General features: G+C 41.2%; 1 protein-coding gene across 4 annotated transcripts in view; it reads right to left on the bottom strand.

The window, feature by feature from the left end:
• ANGEL1 (angel homolog 1) overlaps positions 1 to 21,829 on the bottom strand; it is a 29,173-nt gene extending 7,344 nt beyond the window's left edge. The window contains exons 1-8 of one of the 4 annotated variants that reach the window (XM_036913079.2): positions 21,680 to 21,808; positions 19,591 to 19,735; positions 18,398 to 18,973; positions 17,265 to 17,491; positions 16,752 to 16,821; positions 15,729 to 16,162; positions 13,363 to 13,489; positions 12,955 to 13,065 (exon numbers count right to left, since the gene is read on the bottom strand). In XM_036913079.2, the coding sequence (XP_036768974.2) occupies positions 12,955 to 13,065; positions 13,363 to 13,489; positions 15,729 to 16,162; positions 16,752 to 16,821; positions 17,265 to 17,491; positions 18,398 to 18,899 (1,471 nt within the window). In that variant the 5' untranslated portion in view covers positions 18,900 to 18,973; positions 19,591 to 19,735; positions 21,680 to 21,808. Of the gene's footprint in view, positions 1 to 12,954; positions 13,066 to 13,362; positions 13,490 to 15,728; positions 16,163 to 16,751; positions 16,822 to 17,264; positions 17,492 to 18,397; positions 18,974 to 19,590; positions 19,736 to 21,679 lie in introns of all 4 variants that reach the window. The other 3 variants (XM_036913080.2, XM_036913082.2, XM_036913076.2) reach the window with 3 other exon arrangements.
• Positions 21,830 to 27,414: the final 5,585 nt, after the last annotated feature.

Here is a 27,414-nt window from a genome sequence, read left to right as displayed (position 1 = left end):
CTGGCCTTGTGACTGGCATCTGAAGTTGAAAAGTGGGGAATCTCAGAGTACTGTGCCCTTAACCTGTGGAACATGATATCATCTCAAATTAGATGGTATCAGAATTGAGTTGGATTGTTTGTTGGTGTAAGGGAAGCCACGTTGGAAATTGAGTATCAGAACACCAGAAGAATAATATACTAGCAAATCAAACCCTGCAAAATATAAAAATGATTACAAACTATTATCTAGTATGATTTATCCTAGGAATGTATGTTTGGTTTAACATCTGAAAATCAATTAATGTAATATATCATATTAATAGGATATTAAAGGACAAAAAACACATGATCATCTGAATCAACATAGAAAAAACATTTGACAAAATTCAGTACCACTTTATGACCAAAAAAACACTTAGAAAACTTGGAATACAACTTCCTCAACCTGGTAAGAGGAATCCACAAAAATCCCCATAGCTAACATCAAACTAATGCTGGAAGACTGAAAGCTTAGCCCTAACATCAGCAACAAGACAAGAATGCATACTAGCCCCACTCAACACCATACTAAGAGTTCTAGTCAGGGCAATTATGGAAGAAGAAATAAATGACATTCAGACTGGAATGGGAGAAATAATACTATTTCTACTGCAAGATGACATGACTTTTTATATATAGAAAATTCCTAAGAAATCTATTAAAAAACCATTAGAACTAGTAAAAGAGTTTGCAAGATTGAAGATACAAAAATCACATTTCTAAACACTATCAATGAATAACATGAAATTAAGAAAACATTTCCACTTATAACAGCAACAAAAAGGATAAAATAGGAAAAAAATTAACAAAGGTATAAGACTTATACACTGAAAACTACAAAACATGCAAATAAAAATCTAAATAAATGGAAATTTTTCCATGTTCATTAATCATAAGATAATATTGTTAAAATAGCAATACTTCCCAAACTGAAATTTGTAGATCCCTGTCAAAATCCCAACTACCTTTTTGACAGAAATTGACACACTGATCCTAAAATTCACATAGAAATGTAAGGGACCCAGAATCATCTAAAAATAACAAAATTACAAGATTTACACTTCTCTATTTCAAACTTAACACAGCTAAAATAATCAAGACAGTGTAATACCAGCATTAGTATAGACATATATATGAATGGAATAGAATGGAGAGTCCAAAAACTGTTATGTCCATGGTCAATTGATTTTTCACAAGGGAAAGTGTGAATGGAAAATGACAGCTAATGGATATGGGGTTCCTTTTGAAGGTGGTGAAAATGTCCTAAAATTAGATGGTGGTGATGGCTGCACAACTCTGAATATATTAAAAGCCACTAGTTTGTACACTTTAAATGGATACATTTTATGGCATGTGAATTTCACTTCACTAAAGCTGTTTTCAAAAAAAGAGTAAGAGAATGTTATGAACTTCATGCCAATAAATTTGATAACTTAGATGAAACAATCCTTTATATACCTTACATTTTCCCTGTTGAATTATTTGATCTTTTTGTTGCTATTATAAGTAGGGTATTTTTTTCATTGTATCTCTTAACAAACAAATCATTTTTAGATATATTTCTGTATATTAATATTGTACCCAGCTACTTTATGCTGAATTACCTTAATGCTTAAAATAGTTGTTAGTTGGCTTTCTCTCAAGATGGCAGCATGAGTAGGGTGGCAGAAATCTCCTTCCAAAACCATATATATTTTGAAAATACAGCAAATACAACTATTCCTAAAAGAGAGACCAGAAGATACAGTACAACAGCCAGGCTACATCTACAGTTGCAAGAACTCAGCATCTCACAAAAAGGGTAAGACACAAAACCGTGACCCGGAAGAACCTGAGCACTCCCCCCACCCCAGCTCACCAGTGGGAGGAAAAGAATCAGAGTGGGGAGGGAGTGGAAGCACAGGACTGCTAAATAACCAGCCCTAGTAATCTGCACTGGGAGCACAGCCACACACTGCATGGTGTACTGAATATTAGAGAAATGGAAAAGTAAAATCCGAGATGGAGACTGCAAGCGGGTCCCCACAGCCGGCAACCCTGGGACAAAAGAAGAGTGGGTGCTTTAAAAGTCTTAAAGGGACAAAGGCTTAACAGGTGGACAAAATCATCCTGGCACACTCAGCCCAACAGGCTGGGGATTTTAAGGAACTTCAGGTGCCCTAACCCCCTAGGTGGCAATGCAGCTCTGAAGCCCCTCATGGCGATAAACAGCCTGCCGTTCATTACCTGCCGCCAGCACTGCAAGCAAACCAGCTGACCTGCCATTGCTGCGGACCAGCCGGGGAGCAGCCCCGCCCACAGAAACCACACAGAGTCTTCTCCCAGCATGCAGCTAACTGCACCAGACCCAGAGGCTACAGCCTACACACAGCTGCCTGGCACGGGCGGAGGAAGCCAGGGCAACGTCTGGAAGCCATGAAGGGGCGCCGTTCTCGCAGGAGAACACACGACATTCATCTGCGACCCCTGCCAGTGCCCTACGCTATCCCGAGGGCAGCCCCACCCACAGCAGCTCAGGGGATTAACCCAGAGACTGCTCCCTGTGAGTGGTTAACTGGCACAGGCAGCAGAGAAGGGCAAGGCAACCAGCAAGCAGGAAGGGACTTTGTTCTCCCAGCTGACACATGTGCCACTCGCCAGTGATCACTTCTATCGCCACGAAAAGGCAGAAGAGCTTGGTCCAGTCCAAAATCACTCAAACAGCAGAGAGAGGGCCTAGTGAAACAGATACAACCAATCTTAATGAAAAAGAATTCAAAATAAAAATCATAACCTTGCTGATGGAGTTGCAAAGAAATATGTGAGAGCTAAGGGATGAAGTCCGGAGGGAAATAACAGAAATGAAACAAGCAATGGAAGGATTTAAGAGCAGACTGGATGAGTTACAAGAGACTGTTAATGGAACAGAAATCAGAGAACAGGAATACAGAGAAGCTGAGGCAGAGAGACATAAAAGGATCTCTAGGAATGAAAGAATATTAAGAGAACTGTGTGACCAATCTAAACAGAACAATATTTGCATAATAGGGGTACCAGAAGAAGAGAGAAAAAGGGATAGAAAGTGTCTTTGAAGAAATAATTGCTGCAAACTTCCCCAAGCTGGGGAAGGAAATAGTCTCTCAGACTAAGGAAGCCCACAGATCTCCCAACACAAGGGACCCAAGGAGGACAATACCAAGACATATAATAATTAAAATGGCAAAGATAAAAGACAAGCAGCCAGAGAGAGAAAAAAGATCACCTATAAAGGAAAACCCATCAGGCTATCATCATACTTCTCAACAGAAACCTTACAGACCAGAAAAGAATGGCATGATATATTTAATGCAATGAAACAGAAGGGCCTTGAACCAAGAATACTGTATCCAGCAAGATTATCATTTAAATTTGAAGGAGGGATTGAACAATTTCCAGATAAGCAAAAGCTGAGGGAATTTACCTCCCACAAACCACCTCTACAGGTTATTTTAAAGGGACTGCTCTAGATGGAAGTACTCCTAAGGCTAAATAGATGTCACCAGAGAAAATAAAATCACAGCAAAGAAAGCAGACCAACCAAATACTAAATAAAGGCAAAAAATAAAATAAGCTATCCCCAAAAGCAGGCAAAGGAAACATAAAAGAGTACAGAAAAAGCACCTAACATATAAAGGGTAGAGGAAGAAAATTAAGAAGGGAGAGAAATAAAGAATCACCAGACTGTGTTTACAAAAGCATAGTAAGTGAGTTAAAGTTAGACAGTTAGACAGTAAAGAAGCTACCCTTGAACCTTTGGTAACCATGAATCCAAAGCCTGCAATGGCAATAAATACACATCTATAGATAATCACCCTAAATGTAAGTGGACTGAATGCACCAATCAAAAGATACAGAGTAATAGAATGGATAAAAAAGCAAGACCCATCTATATGCTGCTTACAAGAGACTCACCTCAAACCCAAAGACACACACAGACTAAAAGTGAAGGGATGGAAAAAAGACATTTTATGCAAACAATAGGGAGAAAAAAGCAGATGTTGCAGTACTTGTATCAGACAAAATAGACTTCAAAACAAAGAAAGTAACAAGAGATAAAGGGGGACATTACACAATGATAAAGGGGTCAATCAAACAAGAGGATATAACCATTATAAATATATATGCACCCAACACAGGGGCACTGACATAGATGAAACAAATACTAACAGAATTAAAGGAGGAAATAGAATGCAATGTATTCATTTTAGGAGACTTCAACACACCACTCACTCTAAAGGACAGATCCACAAGACAGAAAATAAGTAAGGACACAGAGGCACTGAATAACACACTAGAACAGATAGACCTAACTGACATCTACAGGACTCTACACCCAAAAGCAGAAGTATACACATTCTTCTCAAGTGCAGATGGAACATTTTCCAGAATAGACCACATACTAGGCCACAAAAAGTGCCTCAGTAAATTCAAAAAGACTGAAATTCTACCAACCAACTTCTCAGATCACAAAGGTATAAAACAGGAAATAAATTGTACAAAGAAAATAAAAAGGCTCACAAACACATGGAGGCTTAACAACATGCTACTACATAATCAATGAATCAATGACCAAATTAAAACAGAGATCAAGTAATATATGGAGACAAATGAAAACAACAGCACAATACCCCAACTTCTGTGGGACACAGTGAAAGCAGTTCTAAGAGGAAAGTATATAGCAGACCAGGCCTACTTAAAGAAGGAAGAACAATACCAAATGAATAAAGTCACAATTATTGAAACTGGAAAAAGAAGAACAAATGAGGCCCAAAAGCAGGAGAAGGAGGGACATAATAAAGATAAGAGAAGAAATAAATAAAATTGAGAAGAATAAAACAATAGAAAAAAATCAATGAAACCAAGAGCTGGTTCTTTGAGAAAATAAACAAAATAGATAAACCCCAAGACAGACTTATTAAGAGAAAAAGAGAATCTACACACATAAACAGAATCAGAAATGAGAAAGGAAAAATCACGACAGACACCACAAATATACAAAGAATTATTAGAGAATACTATGAAAATCTATATGCTAACTAACTGGATAACCTAGAAGAAATGGACTAATTTCTAGAAAAATACAACCTTCCAAGACTGACCAGGGAAGAAACAGAAAATCTACCCAAACCAATTACCAGCAACAAAATTGAAGCACTAATCAAAAAACTACCCAAGAACAAAACTCCTGGGTCGGACGGATTCACTGCTGAATTTTATCAGACGTTTAGAGAAGACATATTACCCATTCTCCTTAAAGTTTTCCAAAAAATAGAAGAGGAGGGAATACTTCCAGACTCATTCTATGAAGCCAGCATCACCCTAATACCAAAACCAGGCAAAGACCCCACAAAAAAAATTACAGACCAATATCCCTGATGAACATAGATGCAAAAATACTCAACAAAATATTAGCAAACTGAATTCAAAAATACATCAAGAGGATCATACACCATGATCAAATGGGATTCATCTCAGGGATGCAAGGATGGTACAACATTTAAAAATCCATCAACTTCATCCACCACATCAACAAAAAGAAGGACAAAAACAACATGATCATCTCCATAGACGCTGAAAAGCATTTGACAAAATTCAACATCCATTCATGATAAAAACTCTCAAGAAAATGGGTATAGAGGACAAGTACCTCAACACCATAAAGGCCATATATGACAAACCCACAGCCAACATCATACTTAACAGTGAGAACCTGAAAGCTTTTCACCTAAGATCAGGAACAAGGCAGGGATACCCACTCTCCCCACTGTTATTCAACATAGTACTGGAGGTCCTAGCCACGGCAATCAGACAAAACAAAGAAATAAAAGGCATCCAGATTGGTAAGGAAGAAGTCAAACTGTCCCTATGTGCAGATGACATATTGTACATAAAAAACCCTAAAGAATCCACTCCAAGACTACTAGAACTAATATCTGAATTCAGCAAAGTTACAGGATACAAAATTAATACACAGAAATCTGTGGCATTCCTATACACTAACAATGAACTAGCAGAAAAAGAAATCAGGAAAACAATTCCATTCAGAATTGCATCAAAAAGAATAATACCTAGGCATAAACCTAACCAAGGAAGTCAAAGACCTATACCCTGAAAACTACAAGACCCTCTTACGAGAAATGCTAACAAATGGAAACTCATCCCATGCTCCTGGGTAGAAAGAATTAATATTGTCAAAATGGCCATCCTGCCTAAAGCAATCTACGGATTCAATGCAATCCCTATCAAAATACCAACAGTATTTTACAACAAACTGGAACAAATAGTTCTAAAATTTATATGGAACCACGAAAGACCCCAAATAGCCAAAGCAATCTTAAGAAGGAAGATTGTAGCAGGGGGGAATCTCACTTTCCAACTTCAAGCTCTACTACAAAGCCACAGTAATCAAGACAATTTGGTACTGGCACAAGAACAGACCCACAGACCAGTGGAATAGAATAGAGAGTCCAGATATTAACCCAAACATATATGGTCAATTAATATATGATAAAGGAGCCATGGATATACAATGGGGAAATGACAGCCAGTTCAACAGCTGGTGTTGGCAAAACTGGACAGCTACATATAAGAGAATAAAACTGGATCATTGTCTAACCCCATACACAAAAGTAAATTCGAAGTGGATCAAAGACATGAATGTAAGTCATGAAACCATAAAACTCTCAGACAAAAACATAGGCAAAAATCTCTTGGACATAAACATGAGCAACTTCTTCATGAACATATCTCCCCGGGCAAGGGAAACAAAAGCAAAAATGAACAAGTGGGACCATGTCAAGCTGAAAAGCTTCTGTACAGCAAAGGATACCATCAATAGAACAAAAAGGTATCCTACAGTATGGGAGAATATATTCATAAAAAACATATCCAATAAAGGGTTGACATCCAAAATATATAAAGAGTTCATGCACCTCAACAAACAAAAAGCAAATAATCCAATTAAAAAAATGGGCAGAGGAGCTGAACAGACACTTCTCCAAAGAAGAAATTCAGATGGCCAACAGGCACATGAAAAGATGCTCCACATCGCTAATCATCAGAGATGTACAAATTAAAACCACAATAAGATATCACCTCACACCAGGTAGGATGGCCAACATCAAAAAGACAAACAACAAATGTTGGCGAGGATGTGGAGAAAGGGGAACCCTCCTACACTGCTGGTGGGAATGTAAATTAGTTCAACCATTGTGGAAAGCAGTATGGAGGTTCCTCAAAAAACTCAAAATAGAAATACCATTTGACCCAGGAATTCCACTCCTAGGAATTTACCCTAAGAATGCAGGAGCCCAGTTTGAAAAAGACATATGCACCCATATGTTTATTGCAGCACTATTTACAATAGCCAAGAAATGGAAGCAACCTAAGTGTCCATCAGTAGATGTATGGATAAAGAAGATGTGGTACATATACACAATGGAATATCACTCAGCCATAAGAAGAAAACAAATCCTACCATTTGCAACAACATGGATGGAGCTACAGGGTATTATGCTCAGTGAAACAAGCCAGGTGGAGAAAGACAAGTATGAAATGACTTCACTCATCTGTGGAGTGTAAAAACAAAGAAAAAAACTGAAGGAACAAAAACAGCAGCAGATTCACAAAACCCAAGAATGGACTAACAGTTACCAAAGGGAAAGGGACTGGGGAGGATGGGTGGGAAGGGTGGGATAAGGGGGGAAAAGGGCATTACAATTAACACACATAATGTAGGGGGAGGCACATGGGTAAGGCAGTATAGCACAGAGAAGACAAGTAGTGACTCTATAGCATCTTACTATGTTGATGGACAGTGACTGTATGTGGTGGGGACTCGATAATGGGGGAAATTAGTAACCACAATGTTGCTCGTGTAATTGTATATTTATTTTTAATGATACCTAAATTAAAAATTAAAAAGAAATAGTTGTTAGTTGACTCTCTTGGATCACCAGTTATTGAACAACATTAGCAGCAAATAATAATTTACCCCCTCCTTTCCATTTTTTAACTTCTATTTCCTTACCTATATTTCTAATTCTGATGGCTGGTATCTCCAAACACAGCTGAATAATGATAGTGGGCATCCTTGTCTTGCTCCTGACTTTAATGAGAAGGCTACTAGAGAGTCTCCTCTAAGCAAGGTGTTGATTTTTGCAGCTGAGATAATTTTGTTTTAGTTTTCATTTTTGCTCTGTCAGGCCTGCAGCCCTTGTGCCATCACAGCATGCTCAGACTGATCAAGATAACTGTATTGTAATAGTATAAGGGGTTATCTATATCCTTAATTTAAGAGAGCTCTTTTTAAAAGAATCTAGAAAAAATGTTGAATTTTAACACATGTCCCTTCAACATCTTTTGCATGATATGCATTTCATATATTTTAATAGACCCTATATGTTAACATGATAAATTATATTAATAGATTTCCCAGTATCAAACTATCTTTATATCTCTGATAACTCCATTTAGTCGTATATTACTCTTTCAATGTGCCGCTAGATTCTGTTTTCTGAACTTCTATTTAAAATGTTTTGTATCAATATTTGGAAGTGGAGAATATCAGCATACATACTTTACTTTTCCTGTGTAACTCCTGGTCAGATACTGGGGTCATACTGGTGTAATAAATCACATTTTCCAAAATTAACTTATGCCATATAAATTTCCAATTTCTTTTGCACTTAGTTAAGCAAAGAACCCCTTATAAACCTATTAATTCTGCATCTGGATACTTTTCTTACTCTCCCCTGCTTTCTTACATAGTTTAGCTAATGGGCTCATCTAACTGATAGGTGATTTTACTCAAACAACCAACTCTTAAGAGTTTATTAGTTTGTGCTATTTTTCTGTCTTCTAAATTATTTCCATTTTTATCTTCTTTCAGTTTATTCTTTTTTCTAACTTTGTGACCTGGATGCTTAATTTGCTTACTTTCATCTTTCTTATCTATTAATACAATTGTGTGATTCTAAATATCCTATATAATTCTATGAATTTTTCACTGAACACCATTTTAACTACATCACAGAAATATATTCTATTTTCATTATTATTATTTCCTATTCTATAGTTCAGTTGAAATTTCACCTTTGACCCAAAAGTTGTTTGAAATTTTTTAAATGTCTAGGTAATAGTGTTTCCTATGGATACTTGAAAAGATGTCTTTGCTCTGCTTTCAGTGGTCAAAGTTTGGTATATATCAGTCAGATTTACCATACAATATGTTCCTTAATTATATTCTTAGTTATCATTTCTCTACTTGATGTGTTGTGGACTGAGAAAGATATATTAAAACCTACCATTAGTTATTTTCTGACTATTATTTCTTGTTAAATCCTGTGGCTTCATTCTGTGACTGTTAATGTGATGCTATTGGAGCATAAACGTTCATAACCCTAACATCTTCCTCTTGAGTTACTCCTTTAGCCTTACAGTACACCAGAAAGATCACAGTGACTACTAGCAGGATAATGAAAAGGGCTTCCCTCCACAGCAGGTTCTGCTCACGCAGCATGTGTATAACAGTCCTGGCTCTGCTGCAGCTACTCAGGACCCGAGGCCTCTGCCTGCCCCACCAGACCACCGGAGCACAGGGGTCACACACAGCTGTCTCAACCTGAGTTGCAACATCTTCCTGGCTTGTTCAACACTGGTAGCAGCCAAGCAAATAAACTCTTCTGCAAGTACTTGTGGGGAGGATAATAAGTTGTGTCAGGCATGGGCCGGTGGAGAAGCTGGATTCAGAATTTCCCTCATGAGAAAACTGATCAGACAGCCTTTGCTCTGTGATCACCTAGTCAGTTTGTAAATCATGGTTTACAAAAATCATCTATTAGCAATTGTTTTTTCCTACAATGAGCTCAATGGAGTACATGGTATGTTCTTAAGTATTAAAAGACCTGAAGCTTTATAGTTCAATGGAAATATGCAGGTGCTCATAAGAAAGACAACATATAACCCCTTTCAGTATCTTTAAGAACTGTACTGGGAAGAAGAAATCACTAATAACTGAAAATGTTACAAGAAGGGGACTTACAACTTAGATCCCCTTCTTATGAATTAGTCCCTCACAAAAGGGACTGAGGACAGGGAGAATCACTGTTTATTATTATATCACCAGTAAAGAACACTCCAGCACGATGCAACGTCAGCTGTGGGAAGTTAGACCATCACCATTTAGCACTGTAGCTCCTTTTGCAACTCAGATGCTTCCCACTAAAGTCAGTGTCAGGGTCAAGACAGCAAGTTTTGATGTGCATGGTCAGGTTGGATGTCTGGTACTAGACTGGAAATAGACCAGGTTGGCACACCTAACCACATCCTCTAGAAAAAAGATCAAACACTTTGATCTCCTTGGACTGAACTTATTCTATTCATGGTCTAAAGATGGTGATAGCTTTTTAGATTTGAAGTCTTTAAAACAGACTTGTGGGAAGCCTGCTAAGCGCTGAGTAGGAGTACTGAACACATGAAGGGCATGTGTACAGTATGTGGTAAATGGGTGTGTTTATCCAAATTTAATCTCAATTTTGAAAATACTGCTATTATTTTACAGTTTAGTGAACTGGATATTTTCCACCTACATAATAATTCTACGTACAAAGTGATTGTCAGAATGTATTTTAAATGTTCTTGGCTTAATTTTGTTACTAAATGGAAATGCTTACTTTACGTTTCAAGTACAGTGCTGATTTTTTTTTTAATAACCTATTCTTAACATGGAATTACCTTTGCAGGATCCTACTGCTTCCCTACCTGAGACTAACTGATACAAGCACTTAACCCAGTTGCTGGCACAAGCTAGTCACTCAGTGCATGGAGGCTGTCATTATCATACTGCTATCGCTGCAGCAGCAGTAACACATTTAACTTTGCAATTTAAAAAAACTGAGCCATTGAAATGTCTTCTGCTCTGTGCAAAATGCCAACTCAAATTAAATTCCTACAAGAAAAATAATCTCATTGCTTACCACCAGTCCTTCTACAATAGTTTTTCCAGCCATTGCCTGGTGTCTTAAGTTATTCTAGCAGTATCTTCAAGAAAGGCTTTTAGTTGAGCATAAAATTCATAAGCCATACCTTCTTTCCTTGAAGCCTTGCTACCCTGCCTTCTAGAGTTGAATGGTTATCTTAACAAGTCTGATGCCAACCTGATTATTTTTTCCCTTTAAAGCAGCCCAATATTTTTGGTTCAGTGGCACAAAGGATTCTTTTATCTGTGACTTCTAGTAATATCCCTAGCATGTCTTAGTGTTGATTCTCCTTTGTCATTTTGTACCAAGACATGGTACATCCTCTCAATTCAAACATTCAAATCTTTTCACTTTGAGAAAATCTTCCTCGAAATCATACTTTTCAATATTCTCTTTGTGCCAGTATATTGATTTTCTTCTTTGTGAACTTCAATTATGTGTATGCTGAATCTCCTTATCTTGCACTACTGTCATTTTCTCTCTAGTCCTTTTTACCCTTTACCTTTCTTTTTATTTTCCCTGCCTCTGTCTCTTGTCTTATTTTCAGCAGTACCTATTCTCTCTTGTGTTACATCCACTTTGTGTTCATTACATATGATTTAAAAAATTTTTCTTATCATGTGTACCTCTTTCCTCTGTATTATTCCACTTCTTTTCTGAGTTCTGCAGCTTACATTTCATCTTCAGATGTCTTGCCATATTCGTGAACTTACTTTACAAAAGCAATTGCTTTGTTTTTTTTGCTCTTATTTTATAAAAATAATTACTTCTTTTTTATTCATGGGGAAATAATTGTAATTTTCATATGCCCCATGGCAACAATTTTTATCTTTGAAGTTAAGTGTTCTTTACCTGCCTTTTATTTGTTCTACTCCTTCCACCTTTTTTTTCTTGCAGTATTTTAGTACAGACCTCATGCTGGTTCCTTTAGGGCAGCCCAACTTTGAATTAGTTGAGGTTTTCTATACCAGCTATTTGTACAAAGTTTATATAAAGGGAAGAACTGGGTATACATTCCAAGTAACAGAAATTTTCCTTATGACACAGGGTTGTGTATGAGTTCTTTCAATCTTTACTTCTCCCCAGCGAAAAGAGAGATGCAGCTCTGTATCACATCCCCCACCCCGCTCCATACTTAACAGACTGCTTAATGCAATATGGCTTGATTCCTCCATCAGTGTTTCCTCCACTACCTTTCAGGACCAAAACAGATTCAATCTCCTGCTGCAACCTCTGCATCTTATTCTTGTTGATGAAACAAGGGATTTGGGATTCTGCACTCAAGGTACACTCCTTGCCTCAGAGAAATAAACTCTGCTGGTTCTGAGAGCCATGTAGCCCCACAGAGAAATCTCCCCTTAATTCCTCCAGCACCCCTGCATAATCTCCAGTGCCTTTTGCAGTCATTCCACCTGTCTTGTGGTTCATGGTTTCAGGTTTCTTCAGATTACCTAGTTTTCTCAAAGATGGAGTTTGCATTTCTTTTTCCCATTCCCGTAAGCAACAAGAAGTGGAGAATGTCAACCATACTCTGCTACATTCAATCTGGAAGTTCTCAGTAGGAATAATTACAGCTAGAACTACTGTCACCTTACAATTTTCAAAGTCCTATCATGTGTACCTCTCTCCTCTATATGCTATACATGCGTTAGTTATTAGCAGCTTAAGCCTACAAACGTTAGGTTAAGTGTTTTACGCAAGGTCTCGGAGCTGCTTAGAACCCAGGTCTCTTGATTCCTGGCCCTTGTTCTTACCACACTGCACATCCATGCATGTACATGGCCACTGAACTCCACTGACCTTCCTTCTGAGCATACTTATTGCCATAAGTTGATCTCTAAGGGTTATACCTAGAAAAGACTAAGAAACCACATAACTGACAAATATCAGAGGTAAAGAGGAAAAAAGACCAAGAAAATAAGCTTAGCTCCAATTACCTGGCTTAGTATCTGTTACTCCTTCCATAAGAACCAGTCCTACCGGCCGCTGACAGGCGATGTCACAGAAGCGGAAACGTAGCAGGAAGTCTCGGCTATAGTTACATCTCTCTGTAAACCAGGAAAAGCCATACAGTGAAAGAAAGGAAGAAGAACCACATGCTAAGACCTCCTTAATATCAAGAATCTTCCAGCATAGGGACAGAGAGGAAGTCTGGCTCTGAAGACAAGGAGATTTTCCAATGTTTATGATTTAAAGTTGTCCATTTTACTGGGTGACCGTCAGGCAGACAGTAAGAAAAACAAAGGAACTTGCTAAAAGGATTAAGGGGATTATCATTGAGGTGCTAGTTTCCTCCCAAAATGGGCATGGAGGCACAGCCAACCAAGAATATGGCACGTGCTCACCTGATCTCTTAGGGTGATAGGAGGTGACATACTGACAGCAATCAGTGATGCCCAGGGAGCTGGGCCATAGTGGGACCTGCAGCTTCCGCTGGTAAAGCTGATGGGAGAAATCTTCCTGTCCAGATACCTACAAGGAAAAAGTAGGTGGGAATGAGGAAACCAAGATAGAAAAAGGAAATAGCCCATGTTCTGGGGACACACAGATAAACATACACACACACACAATCACATACTACATACATAATATAAGCAAAATATGTAAGTCTCAGGGGAAGGTTAAAAATAAGGAGCTGATTAAAAACATTATTTTTTTATTAGAAAGAGTGAAATGTGTATGAGACAAGAAAGAGGGGCAAGACAGTAAGGCATATGAGTCAAAGAAAATAGAACCGTATGAACATATTGGCCCCCTTTATTTCACCTCAGAAAAATCTACACAGTTCTCCACAGGGAATATCAACTTTCAGGGACTTTAATTTGCAGTGAGAAAAGGTTTATCCTGATCTTTGGATCATCTGGACCAAAGTCTAGCATTTTAAGCCTACTGTTGGGAAACCACAGGGTCAAACCAAATGGGAAATGCACCAAATCAATTTACCATATCTATGTCACCATCCTCAGTCAAAGCCAGTTAGCAGCCTGGGAACGGACAGAATGTAATAGGGGAACATTCAGCAACATCAGTCAGCTGCATATCTCCACCATTTGTAGCAAAATTCCCTTTATTTCATTTTAACAACAAAAAATGTTTGAATGCCAACTATGTGCAAGACACTAGCTAAGTGCTAGGGAGAGAGCAATGATGATACAATCTCTCTGATATAAATTTCAATATGCCATCTGAAGTGAAACAGACCTGGAATTTAATGGCCATTGACTAGCTGTGGGACTTTGGACAAGCTAGTTAACTCTCTTGGGTTCAATATCCTCAAATATAAAATGGGATAATACCACTAAATACAACTAAGAATCAAATAATCACTACCAGTTATTGATGGCTTCCTTTGAAGCAGGGACTAGAAGACTTTATGTGCATTATTTTATCTAATCCACCAAACCCAAAAAAATCCTCTGAAGTAGGTTCCATTGTGTCCTCAATGTAGATGAATCAAATGGGGCATAAGGTAGTTAAGTAACTTGCCCAAGGTGACAGAGCAGGGATTTGAACTCAGGACTGTCTAGCTTCAAAATGAGTGCTTTTAATCACCATGCCAAACAGTGCCTGTCACATGGTGTACACTTAGTATATTCTTTTCCATTCCCTGAGCTCCTTGATCACAGTAACTTTCCAGCAGAATGATGTCTTTCTCTGCACACATGGTAACCAGGACACCCCTGGCACCTGAATAACCTTATTCCAAAAAAAGCCCAAAGCGCTCAACAATAATTCAGTCGTTTTATGTCTTTTCTCCACTGTACCTTGCTGAAAGTTAAGCAATAAGTTGGATTAGGAGGGGCAACACAGGAACAGGGAACTTAAGTGATGTATAAAGAAATCATCATAAGCTGAATGCCTATCAGCAGGGCAAAATAAGCCATGATGAAACTATGAGATATCTATGCTATTAACATTCAGCAGTTAAAAGGAATGAGATAGATCCAGACATACATTGTTGAGGGAAAAAAACAAGCTACAAAATGAAATATACAGTAATATGTCATGTTTATAATCACACACACAATAGATACAGGTCAGCTACAGGAAGCAATCACAGCATAGTATTGGAGGGCAGGAGCTCTGGAGCCAGACCACCTGGTTACAAATCCTGACTCCACAACTACCTGCAGAACTTAGAGCAAATAAATTAATTACCTAACTTCTCTAAGCCTTAAGTCTCCTCATTTATAAAATGGAAGCAAAGGGAGAAACTGTGAAAATTAATGTGTTAATACATGTAAAGTGCTTAAAATAGCACCTGGCACATAGTAAGTGCTTAGTAAATGTAAACTATGATTACAGTATCACAGGGCATAGAGATCATTGTAGTGCATAGAAAATAATCTATAAGACCACCACCAGACTTCGAACATTATTACTTGACTCCAAAGAAAAAAGTAGAGAATGCAGGTAATAAAGGGAGTTTTGGTATTATCTTGTAATGTTTGAATTCTTGCAAGGATGTGCTCATGTACTGTATATAAACTAAAAATAAATTAATGATAAAAACAGAAACGATTCCAAAATGACAAAAGGTTCCTAACTTCCAGGCTTGGGTACAAGCTATTCAACAGAACAAGGAAAAGCATGAAGAAGTCAGAAGAGCTGTAAAAATGAGATTCCTGCCACAGGAGCAGCACTGGATGCCAACATCCAAATCTCTCACTAGGCTGTGTTCCCACCCCCACAATGGCCTTCACCATTTCACCTTCCAGGCTGGCATCCCATGGTACTGGAGCTTTCTGTCTCTGATGAAGTTGTAGAGAGGTGAATTTGGGACAGAATTCAGGTCTCCACACAAAATGATGGGACAGTGGCTGCCATCTGACAATCTGGCCACCTTGTCCACTTCAGCCAAGAGAATGGCCATCTGAGCCAGCTTGATATCACCCCGGCGAGGGTTGTACAAGACGTGGGTATTTGCCACACATAAGGGGGGCACAGAGACTTGATCCAGGCCTTCTGGAACTAGTGGCTGTAGCAGCAACACTAAGCCTACATTGTCCCGATTGAGGAGCTCCAAGCCAGGTCGGAAGTACTCCACAGGGCTGGCACAGCGCAGATGGAATCTTGTGGGCTTATAGCAGACAGCACAGCCATCTGTCTTACATCTGGTCCTCCTCTTGTAGAAACAGGTGAAGCCTGCAAGGAACACCCCACCAAGGAGATGGGTCAGAGTCCTTGAAGCCTGAATCCCTCCAACCAGTGGCAGTGGCCCAGGCATATGTGCCTAAGGCATTGCTCTTGCTGTTCAGTAAGGGGGGGTCCTTGCCCTTGCAATTCCTCGGCTCTGCAGAGGTTCCCTTACAGTTAGTTGTAACCAGATGACTGAGAGAGAGAGGGGAAGGGAAGACAAAAAGGTATGAAGCAATATCATTTGGTAGGAAAAGCATGGTTATCTGTAGAGTCAAATTGGGAGTTGTAGCTCCATAGTCTACTATCACTGTAGCTTTGTGACCTTGAGCAAGTCACACAGATTTTCAGAACTGCAGTTTCACTGTAAAATGGGGATAAAAATACTCAGCCTCACAGGGTCAGTTACTTTAAGGATCAAGTTGCAATATATGTCAGAATTGCTTTAAAACTGCAGAACTCTGCTTTCCTTCTCACCCACACAAAGAAGGTCACAGTTGAGACTGAGGGTTTACTAAGACAACAGAAAAAGATGGTGCCTTCAGGAGAGCAGAATACAACAAGCAAAACTGGTGAACATGCCAGGGAGCTGCATTACCCATCATTCGCAGGGAAGGCTCCAGCTGCTCCCAGTAATGATCTTCTTGGACTTCCTGGAGACATAGGATCTGGAAATTGACAAGAAAACCAATCACTCCAGAATCCCCAGAGTGATGGAGTGTGACTCCCACCCTAGGAGCAGACACTGAGGCCAGGTAGAAAGCTGCTGTGGGTCTTAGGCCCACACTAACTTCCCACAGGGCTGACTCTTTCCACGCAGCCAGGACCAGGAAGAACAGGCCCAGAGTTGAGCTGAGACTGGACACATATGCTGGATTTTCCTGCTCCTTGAATAACCTCAAGTCTCCCTCCCTGCATAAAGTGCTGGAAAGTGTGTATCTAGGGAGAATCTTCTCATCTGCAAAAACTCACTTACTCCAGACAGGTAAGCTCTAGGCCTAAGCAGGACTCCAGTCATATCAACAACTATGAAGTTGAATTCCTTTTCTAAGAGTATTAGTAAACAGCCCAAGTCCAGAGCAAATGCAAGATAGCAACCCTCTTCACTCACATCGGGGTCCCAGTGCTGGAATTCCTGCAAGAGATTCGCAAAGCGATAGTTCCAATTGAGGATGTCTGGGTGGCAATGCAGATAGAGCTCCGAGCTCTGCTGCATCAGGTCCTGGGCCAGGATGTTATAGGACATTAGAGTGAACTGGAACTGAGGGCCATCCCCTGCCTCCAGGCCCTGAGCATCTGGCCGAGCAGAGAAATCCTCCCATTCCCGCCGCAAGATTTCTGCAAAGGGATTGAGAAGAAGAGGTTCATGACAAGTACTTAATAACCACAGGCCCCACCATCTCCCACTCCTGACTCAATGATATTGTGTCTAAAGTTTCTTTTTTCATCTTCTCTATCACCCATTATTCTCTGTGACAATTTGAGCAGCACTCTGACATTCTCAGACTAGACAGTAAGCTCCACAAAGCTAGAGATAATCTTGGCTGACTCACTGTACCTAGCATAGCAGAGCACCTGGCACCTAGCACATGCTCAACAAATAGATATTGACAATTTCTCATTTTTGATAAATCCATGGGTCTCCGGGGAATCACTCAGATGAATGAAGTTAAAGACATTTCTAGAGTAATCTCAACTTTGGGTGTTTTCTGACCTCTAAACCTGGAAAAACCTATGGGCTAGAAACCATAACATGTCCCCCATCTCCCCTAGAGCATGGAGCTACATAGAGAATTTCAAACCTACCTGAGCCACAGAAGTCACTCTTCAAATGTTAATGGGAGCCAAATAGGTAACAGAAAAAACTGAAGTTCTTTTGGTTGACACAGAGAGTGAAGGCCCTAAGAGCTCTCTACCCTACCCCCAGGAAGTCCTTGGGTCACCTCCAGAGAAACCATAGAGTAGAGAACCAGAACTAGGATCTGCTTTCAGTTCTGCCCCTACTTAGCTATGTGAGTTTAGGCATGTCTTGTTACCTCTCTGCACCGTGGTTAGTTCATCTCGAAGACCATGAGGCTGGATGAGATGATCTCTAAGGCCCCTCTCAACCTGACACTACAAGATTGTCAGAAGAACAGAATGTAGCCAGAGTTCCCCACCAAAGAACCTTCTCTTTAGCAATGGCTCTGCCCACACCCAAGACAGCCTGCTGCTCTGGCTCAGTCAGCCAGTTGTCAAACTCACCATGATATGGAATTTCCATTGGAGGAGGCTGTAACTGCCCCAGGCTCTCAAAGGGCCAGACGGGAGCCTCTTCCTGGGCCATAGGCTCAGGTGCTATGCTCCAGGCCAACACTGCAGGGTCCTCTTCCCATTGCTGTGCAGCCAGGGCACCCACTGGGAGGACAGCACAGTCTGCATACTGGGGGACAGTCTGCATCGGCACAGCTGCCCACATTGGGCCCTCGGCCTCTGGTAGTGGCTCCTCTCCTATCACCTCAGGTAAAGGCTCCTCCAGGTTCTCTGCTGCCCACAGATCACTCAGCTGCCTGCTGGACCATTTGTCTTCTGAAGCAGCATCCTGTTCTCCAGGATTATCCATCAGGAGTGCCAGGCTGCTCTGGGCTAATCCCTTATCTACAAGGGGACTCTCACTCACAGCTGAGAGCACCTGGTTTGACCCTTCTTCTCGCCACTGCTGCAGCAGGCCCTCACACTCCTCCTGGCCAGGGTCCCGAGGGGCCATAGCAAACTTGCCCTCTCCCTGGGGGGATGAGCTCTTCGCCAGGAAGGCATTTTTTCGACATGTGAAGAAAACATCTAAGGAGAAAGCCAAAACACCATGTTATAAGATGATAGCATCACCCAACCCACTCTTCTCCCAACTAGAGTATAAGTCCCATACAAGCAAGAATCATATCCACCCTGCTCATTATCACACCATCAGTAAGCCTGCCCGTTTTAGTGCTTGGAACATGAGGATCTTCAACAGAATGAGCACTTATTGTATGGCAGGCACTCTTCCAAGTGCTTTACAAGTAGTAACTAATTTATATGGTAGGGATCTACCCCACTATTCATTCAGTGCATGAATGAAAGAATGGCTGTCCCACAGAATCTAGGGCAGATGTGGTCACATACAACCACACCCCTTTTATCTAGCAGTTAAGACTATTAAACACCAGCTCTTTGGTTCTAAGAGCCACATTACATTGGAACCAGCACTTGACCATGGATCAGAACTGTAAGTTATTACCCACAAAAATTAATAAAACTGTGTGACCTTGGACAAGGACCCTAGTGAGACAGACTTACTCTTGACTGTAAAATGGGGCAAGGGAAGTTTGAACTAGATAATCTTCTCCAAGAACTTTTCTAATTCTATAAATCCTCTAATCTATTAATGTATTCCAAATGAGAAAGTATATAAAACTTACTTCTTAGTAAAGCCCCTTGGTCCTCTTTCCAAAATTATTTATTCCACTCATAAATCTTCACAAACTTCATTATCAGCTTTCCTTATGAGGCTGTAAGTTAGAAGGTGCCAACAACTGACAGCAAGAGACAGCTGTCATTTCTTTGCTACAGCGGCCACGAATAACAGCCAACAAGCAAGAAAGCAGGTGGGAAAACTCTAAAATTAGAGCCCCAAAACTCCAAGCACAGTATTTTGGTGCAACATCCCCCACATACTAAATCACTTATTTACAGACCAGGACAAGGGAAATGCACAATGCTGACCCCAACCACCAGAGATTCATTTCATCAGCTCTACTTTTTTTTTAAGTCAAGAAAAACTTCGAAATGGTTCCAATGTTGAAAGATACTATCTTATTCATGGCCTATGTGAATTTATTTCCCTCTAAACCAGTGGTTTTCAACCAGAGGTGATTTTGTCATCAGGAAACATTAGGCGTTGTCTGGGGACACTGTGGTTGTCACAGCTGTGGGGATGCTACTGGCATCTAGTGGTTAGAGGATAAGGATAGTGCCAAACACCCCACAGTGTGAAGGACAGCCCCGCAATACATTATCCAGGCCCAAATGCCAACAGTGCCAAGACTGGGAAACCCTGCTTTAAACTCATGGGCTGGGTGGCTGGCTTAGTCTCAGGGACTTACTAATTCCCTGCCTCTTGAAACATCATCTATGCAGATGGCAGAGGGTCCTTGGTTTATGTGTGAGTTTGATTTTTGGTGGTGGTGGTGGTGGTTTGTTTTCAGAACCTTTTGTTAAAAAAAAAAACCTTCTGCAGAAACCAAATACACAAAGTTAACACAAGTATGTGGGACTACTTTAATGGGTGTGTTATGTGGGTTGGGGAGGTGGCTTCTCTGAGATCCCTAAAACTCTGCCTACTGCTCTAGAAACCTCTGGACTAGTATGTCACTAAAGCTGCCATGATGGACATTGGAAGAGCTCCAGAAATGACAGCAACTTGGTTAAAGGACTATGCCTTAGTTTTCTGAAGACAATTACTTCTGTGGAGTTTCTCATTCCTCAGAAGTATGGACACAGAAGACACACCTGAGTTGAGTGCCTACTACATTCTGGGCAATGCTAGCTAGCACTAGAAATACAGTGATGCAGAGCAAAAGATACAGAGCAAAACGGGTGCTTGCATTTCTAGTGGCACACACACAGAAATAAAAAAATCAAACTATTTTATATGAAATACATAACAAATATAATAATATAAATTACACACATATTGTGCAAAGTTACAGACAGAAAAATCACAGAATGCACAGTTGGACTCCTTATTTTTAAGAAAGTATTTCTTGGTCTGCCCTGCCCCCTAAACAGAGAAAACTCTGGGAGCTCTGTGGGATCTCTAAGAGGAACTGATGGTCTCATAAGAGCCTCAGGAATTTTAAAGACCAGGAATGGAGGGTGCAGGCAGATCATTTAAAAAATGAAAGAACTCTCTTTTCTCTCTAAAATATCAACTAGGCATTGCCTCTACCCCACATCTCTCAGAGCACAGGAGCTGTCTTCAAAGCTGGGGCTTAAACGTGTCTCTGGATTCTGAGCATCCGTTTGTCAACCAAAGGCTCGGCTGAGAAGAGCTGAGACAGCTGTCCGAGGTGAGTGTGTAGCTGACCCAGGGGAAGACAGGTGCGTCCTAGTCTTCAGCCCACAAGCCCCCAGGGCCGACCGGCCCCTACCCATTCGGACATTCTCCTCGGCCCCAAGGTGCCAACCCTCTCCAGCTCCCCCAGGGCAGTGACTCAGCGGACCCCAAAATCTCTCTGCGTCCCCGAGGGTTGGGAGCGGCCAGGGAGGAGCAGCTCCCGCCTCCCACCGGGTTAACTGTGGCCCGACGCCACCGCCACAGGCGTGAGGAGGCGGCCGCCCACGAGTGTCATCGGCCAGGCCCGGGCCTCATGGGGTCCAGGGCGGGCACCGGAGCCAGGGAAAAGTGGTCTTGAGGCCCGACGCGCCGCACGCCACCCCAGGCCCCACTGGACCGCGCCGAGGCGGGCCGGGGCCTGGCCCCCGCCTGTCAGGACGCGGGGCCGGTACCTGAGAGGGCGCGGAAGAGGCGCGCGGCCGGCAGCAGCAGGTAACACAGGCAAGACGCGATCATGACCGGCCGCCTGCGCTCGCGCCCGCTCCCGCCTCCCCTCTCCGCCGCGGCGCGCCGGATCACCCGCAGCGAAGCCCCGCCCCGGACTCGCCCCGCCTCCGGGCCCGCCCCCGGGCCGGCTCACGTGATGCCGCTGCGCTTCAACAACAGCTTTATTGGGAGTGTCCTGCCTGAAGTGCGCGGTAGAGGGCGGGGAGTCTGTTCTGTGGCAACGGTCAGCCTAGTTTCCTGAGGCCAAGTGCCGGAGTTTGAAGTTAAGCGCCTCGCTGAAGGATCCCTAATATTAAAAGGCCACAGTTTCATCCCCAGTTATGCCGCTTAACTAGGGGTCCGCGTTGGGTCCACTATATAACTTTACCGCCCCTCAATTTCCACATCTGTAAAATGAGGGTCTGGACTTTAAGGTCTCCTCCAGCCCTGACTTACATAATTTCACCCTTCTCAGCCCTGAGAGGAGAGCGAGCAAGTTTTCCCCCTTTTAGCTCCTTTTCCTGACTCTCCTGTCTTTCCCCAGCTCAGAGTGTAGGTCACAACGTGAGCCTACACCTTTGCCTCCTTCCCCATCCTGTGCCAAATGGGCCCTCTTTTTATCTAAGCTGGAAAAGGGGGGAGGGGGGGTGTCCCACGAATAAGGGAGTCAAGAAAGGAAAAAAAAACAACTTCTGCTAGGGTAGGGACCAGGTCTAGTTGGTTGGTTGGTCTTTACTGAGGTTAGCTCTCTAGTGCCTGCAATGGAGTCAGCACGTGGTAATGGGGCCAAATAAGTCTTTGTCCACTGAACAAAGCTTATGTCACTAAATGCAGGCCAGATCCTCCCATTGATTCTGTGCCACCCACACACCACTTTGAGTTTCTCATCCACATTTCTCAAACTCAATATTCTACCCCAACCACACTCAAGAAGGAAGGCCTATATAATACTCCCAATTTCAGTACCCAGTGTCTGAGCTGTGCAATTTCCCATTTGTGGCTGGAGCCTTGGTTGTTCAGGGAAGCCCTCTAGAGAGTCACCAGATCCAGGACCTGCTGGGTACACCATAACACTGAAAGGAGGAAGAAGAGAAGGTCAGTATTGTGGCCCCTCTATTTTCCCTGAGCTTTAGAGACAGTGTCTGGTTCAGGCAGCTGTACTCACTGCCGGTGTCTAAGAGAGCCTCTTAGAAAGGAGAGCACAGATGTCAGCTCTACCTAAGGAGCTCCCAAAGGTAGGCCCACTCCTTTGATGTGGCTTAAATAAATCTCCCTCCTACCTTCCATACACTTTTGTCCCAATAGCTACCCAGAAGTCCAAGTTTCAAATCAGATCCTAACTCAAAGTATTTATTTAGAGACCATACTTATCATTTTGTGAAATGAGGGTTCTCTTATTAACTTGGAAAATGTTTTAAAAGTACAAGTTCCTAGGCCCTTCCTACTTCCAGAATTGTGGGAATTCTGAATCCCCAGGTCTGGAATGGGGCCATTGAACACTGACCACGTTATTCTGGTGGACAGTTTGGGAAACTACTAAAGGACCTCAACTGGGCTGTTCGAGGCATGTCTGGGCAAAATGTGTCAGGCCAACTGATGCCCTATTCTTTTCAAGGCTTTTCCTGAGACCAAGTAAGCAAAGCCGCCCTCTTTCTGTTTCCTGATCCATAATCAGCTCTGTTGGAAAATGAGGATCACAAGCTTTGTAGTTAAACCTCCTGAGTTAGATCCTGACACTTCCTACCCATGAATTTTCTCAGGTTACCTGACCTCGTGGTGCCTCAGTTTCCTCACAGTGCCCAGCCCAGAATACATTCTCAGTGTTTACTCTTATATTTTTTGAATTTAGGCCCAAACAGCCCTGGCTACTGCTAACATATCCCTGGTAAAAATGCGGGCCTTCCAGTCTGTAATGTCTTACTGCTAAGCAAGCGATAACTGCAGATTCCAAGGAGACTTGGCCTGGAGAAGTACAGCCTCAGGCTTCCCCACTCAAAGGAAAAGTACAAGAATAATCTTCACCATCTGTATCCTCATCATGTCAGAAATAGTTCTCCAAGAAGAGAGACTGGATGAGTCCCTCAATTCATCCCAGATAACAGAGGAGGCAAGGATAAATATCTGCATCCACCTGAGTGGGGTTCGAGAATATGGAACCTCACTAATGGGGCAAGTGGTAGCTTTTGCAATACTTTGAGGGCTCTAAAATGTTCTTTTAGAGGGAAGTTTCCTGTTACAGAAAATCTAAGCCCTTGAGGGTTCAAATTTTACTTATGCCAACAGATATGTATGAAAGTTCAACATGGTGGCTGTCTTTTATCAATTTATTGGTTGAACATGTGCAATATACAGGGTGGCATAATGCTTCAGGATTACAGAGGCTAGTGACCAAGACCTGGATCAATGCTGCCCAAGAGAAATATAATGTGGACCACATATGTTATTTAAAATGTTCTGGTAGCCTTACAGAAAAAGTAAAAAAAAAAGTGAAATTATATGTTTTATTTAATCCAATCTATCTAAAAACTTAGCATTTCAATACATCCTCACTATTTAAACCTGAGATATTTGTGTTCTTTTTTTCTTTTTTGTACTAAGTCTTTGAAATCCAGTGTGTGTTTTGCATGGACAGCATATCTCAATTCAGAGTAGCCACAGTTCATGTGCTCATAGCTAAGTGGAGCTGGTGGCTACTGTATTGAACCTTTGCAGTCCTAGAGGGCTCTCAGACTTGCCTATGTTCAACACCTGAAGCGTGTACACTCCTAGTAACTTGGCTTCTCCAAGCCGACTGTTTCCTCTGGGATCTTAGGATTTATGGCTAGATATTCCAAAAATATGCCAGATTGGTCTGAATTGATGTATTCATTCATTCACTTGTTCACTGATTTACTCATTCATGTATTCATTAGAGATTGATTAAGCACCCATTAATGTTTATACCAACCTCACCCCAGTGTTTGTCTTTTCTTGACCTCAGGCCCCCTTAGCCTCTTTCATTGAACACTCTATCCCTGGGCTCACAGCCTTTCCTACCTCAAGTCCTTCTGTCCCAAATCCTAGAATGTCATTGTCACCACCCCCTCAATGACCTCATTCCCACTGTACTTCAGACGTGTCATTACTGGATCCTGCTCCATCTCTGAAATCAAAAGTTCACACACCCACTCTGATGGATCACCTTGTGGCTTTCCGTCTCTCCCACTTTCACTTCCACTTCATCTGTTTAATTTCATCAAACCCTTGAGTTCTCTGTTCTGTCCTCAAGCTTCCCTTCAGTCATCATTTCCTTTTCTATTCAATATGATTCCCCATGAGCCATCTTTTAAATCACTCTTTTCCCTGTATCAACTCTCTTGCCCACTGTTCTTTGACCACACCTGTCTAGGTCAGTAAAACCATTCTGTTTCTTGGCTCTTATATCTGGGCTGCTGAGCACTAGTGAATAAAATTATCAACCTCACAGACTGGAGCCACAGATGTGCTGGTCTCCAACCTCACTTCAGCCCTCAACCCTCCCCAGCAATCCTGTGTTATTAAATTAGTTTTCTCTCCCATTGTCACAATGGCCATTTCTCTCAAACTTGCTGTCCTCTTACCTCCCTTCTTGCTCTCTGGAGATCATCTTCCTACCAACTTGAGGGAAAAATAGAACCACCAAATGAAAACTCTACCCTCCATTGCCACAGCAACACACTGACCGGTATCCCTCCCAGCAGTGGCTGCGCACTCCACCATGCTTGGGATCCCTCTGCCTCCTCAGAGGCTGTGCTCCCTCTGAGCACTCCTCTCCTTTCCTTTTCTGACTCCTTCCCATTAACATTTAAACACACTCAAATCACTTCAAAATTATGAAGCCCTTCCTCAGCCCTCCCTTGTCTTTCTCCAGACCTTCCTCCATTTCTCCCCCTCTCCTTCACAGCCAAGCTACTTAAAAGGGTTGTGTGCTCCTTCTGCCTCTACTTCCTTACCTCTCATTCATCTTCAGTCCACAGAAATATAGCTTCCACCATCTTCACTCCACTGAAACTCCCCCATTAAAGTTCTCAATTACTGCTAAATTCAATGTACACTCTCCAGGCACTATTATTTCTTGAGTATTCTGTAACTTTGCATAACTCTCCCATTCTTGTAAGATTCTCTTCCCAGATAGTTTTTTTCAACAAATGGTGCAGGAACATTTTAACATCCACATGCAAAATGAACCTTGACCTACACCCTACACTTCATACAAAAATTAACTCAAAATGAATCATAGAAAAAGTTCTGGAAATGGATAGTGGTGATGGTTGTACAACATTTTGAATGTACTTAATGCCACTGAATTGTACATTTGAAAAGATTAAAATGGTAAACATCATGTTAGTATATTTTACCATAAAATATTTTTAATGGATCATAGACCTAAATATAAAAGTAAAAGCTAAGGCTATAAAACTTCTGGAATAAAACATAGGAGAAAATCTACATGACCTTGGGTTAGGCAGAGAGAGTTTAACCAAAACCATGATCCATAAAGAAAAAAATGATTATTTTGATAAAATTTTACTTCACCAAAATTAAAATTTGTCCTCTGTAAGAGACACTGTTGAGAGTAAGAAACCACAGACTGAGAAAAAATATTTGTAAGCCACATTTCTGACAAAGGACATATGTAGATTATATCAAGAACTCACAGCACAGTAAGAAAAGAAGCAGCTCAATTTAAAATGGGCAAAAGATCTGAACAGAAAACAAGGAAGATATATGAATAGCCAATAAGCATATCAAAGGATGCTCAATTTCATTAGTCATTAAGGAAATACAAATTAAAACCACCATCATCGCACACTTATTAGAATGGCAAAACAAAAACAATAGTGGCAATATCAAGTGTTGGCAAAAATATGGAGCAACTGGTGCTCTCATGTATTCCTAGTGGGAATTCAAAATGGCATAGCCACTTAGGATAACAATTCAGCAGTTCCTTATAAGGTTAAACCTACTATATGACCCAGCAATATCATTCATAGATATCTACCTAAGACAAATGAAAACTTATGTTCACACAAAAACCAGTATGTGATTTTTTTTTGTAGCTACTTTATTCATAATCACCAATTAAGGGAAAATATGAAGATGTGTCTTTGCAGGCTGATAAGCAAAGTAAGGCACATCCCTGCAATGGAATTTTACTCTGCAATGAAAAGGAGCAAGCTACTGCTTTATCCAATAACATGGATGAAACTTAAATGTATTTTGATAAAGTGGAAGAAACAAAAGACCCACTAAAACTACACATTGTGTGATTTCATTTATATGACTCTGGAGAAGATGAAACAATAAGAACAGAAAATGGAACAGTGATTGCCAAAGGTTGGGGTGGGGGTAGGGGGCTCATCATAAAGGAGCAAAATGATGGAAATTTTACGGTGATGAAACTGTTTTGAATGGAACCATGGTGGTAGACACGTGACTCTATGCATTTGTCAAAACCCATGGGACTTTGTGCACCACCAAGTGAATGTACTGTATATAAATTAAATAAAATCAACCAGGATATAGGGGGAAAGATGAAATGTGGACTGTGACAAATGAATTAAATAACCACACTGAAGGAGATCAGGAGAAAGAGTTGACCTACATAACTTGGGGAAAAATATTTTGACTGGTTATCATAAGGATAAACACACACAAAAGAACTACATACTAATGAACACTG

The sequence above is a fragment of the Manis pentadactyla genome, chromosome 11, assembly GCF_030020395.1.
Source record: "Manis pentadactyla isolate mManPen7 chromosome 11, mManPen7.hap1, whole genome shotgun sequence".
Classification (NCBI taxonomy): domain Eukaryota; kingdom Metazoa; phylum Chordata; class Mammalia; order Pholidota; family Manidae; genus Manis; species Manis pentadactyla.
Note: the sequence above shows the minus strand (reverse complement) of the source record. Positions and strands in the feature narration are given on the sequence as shown.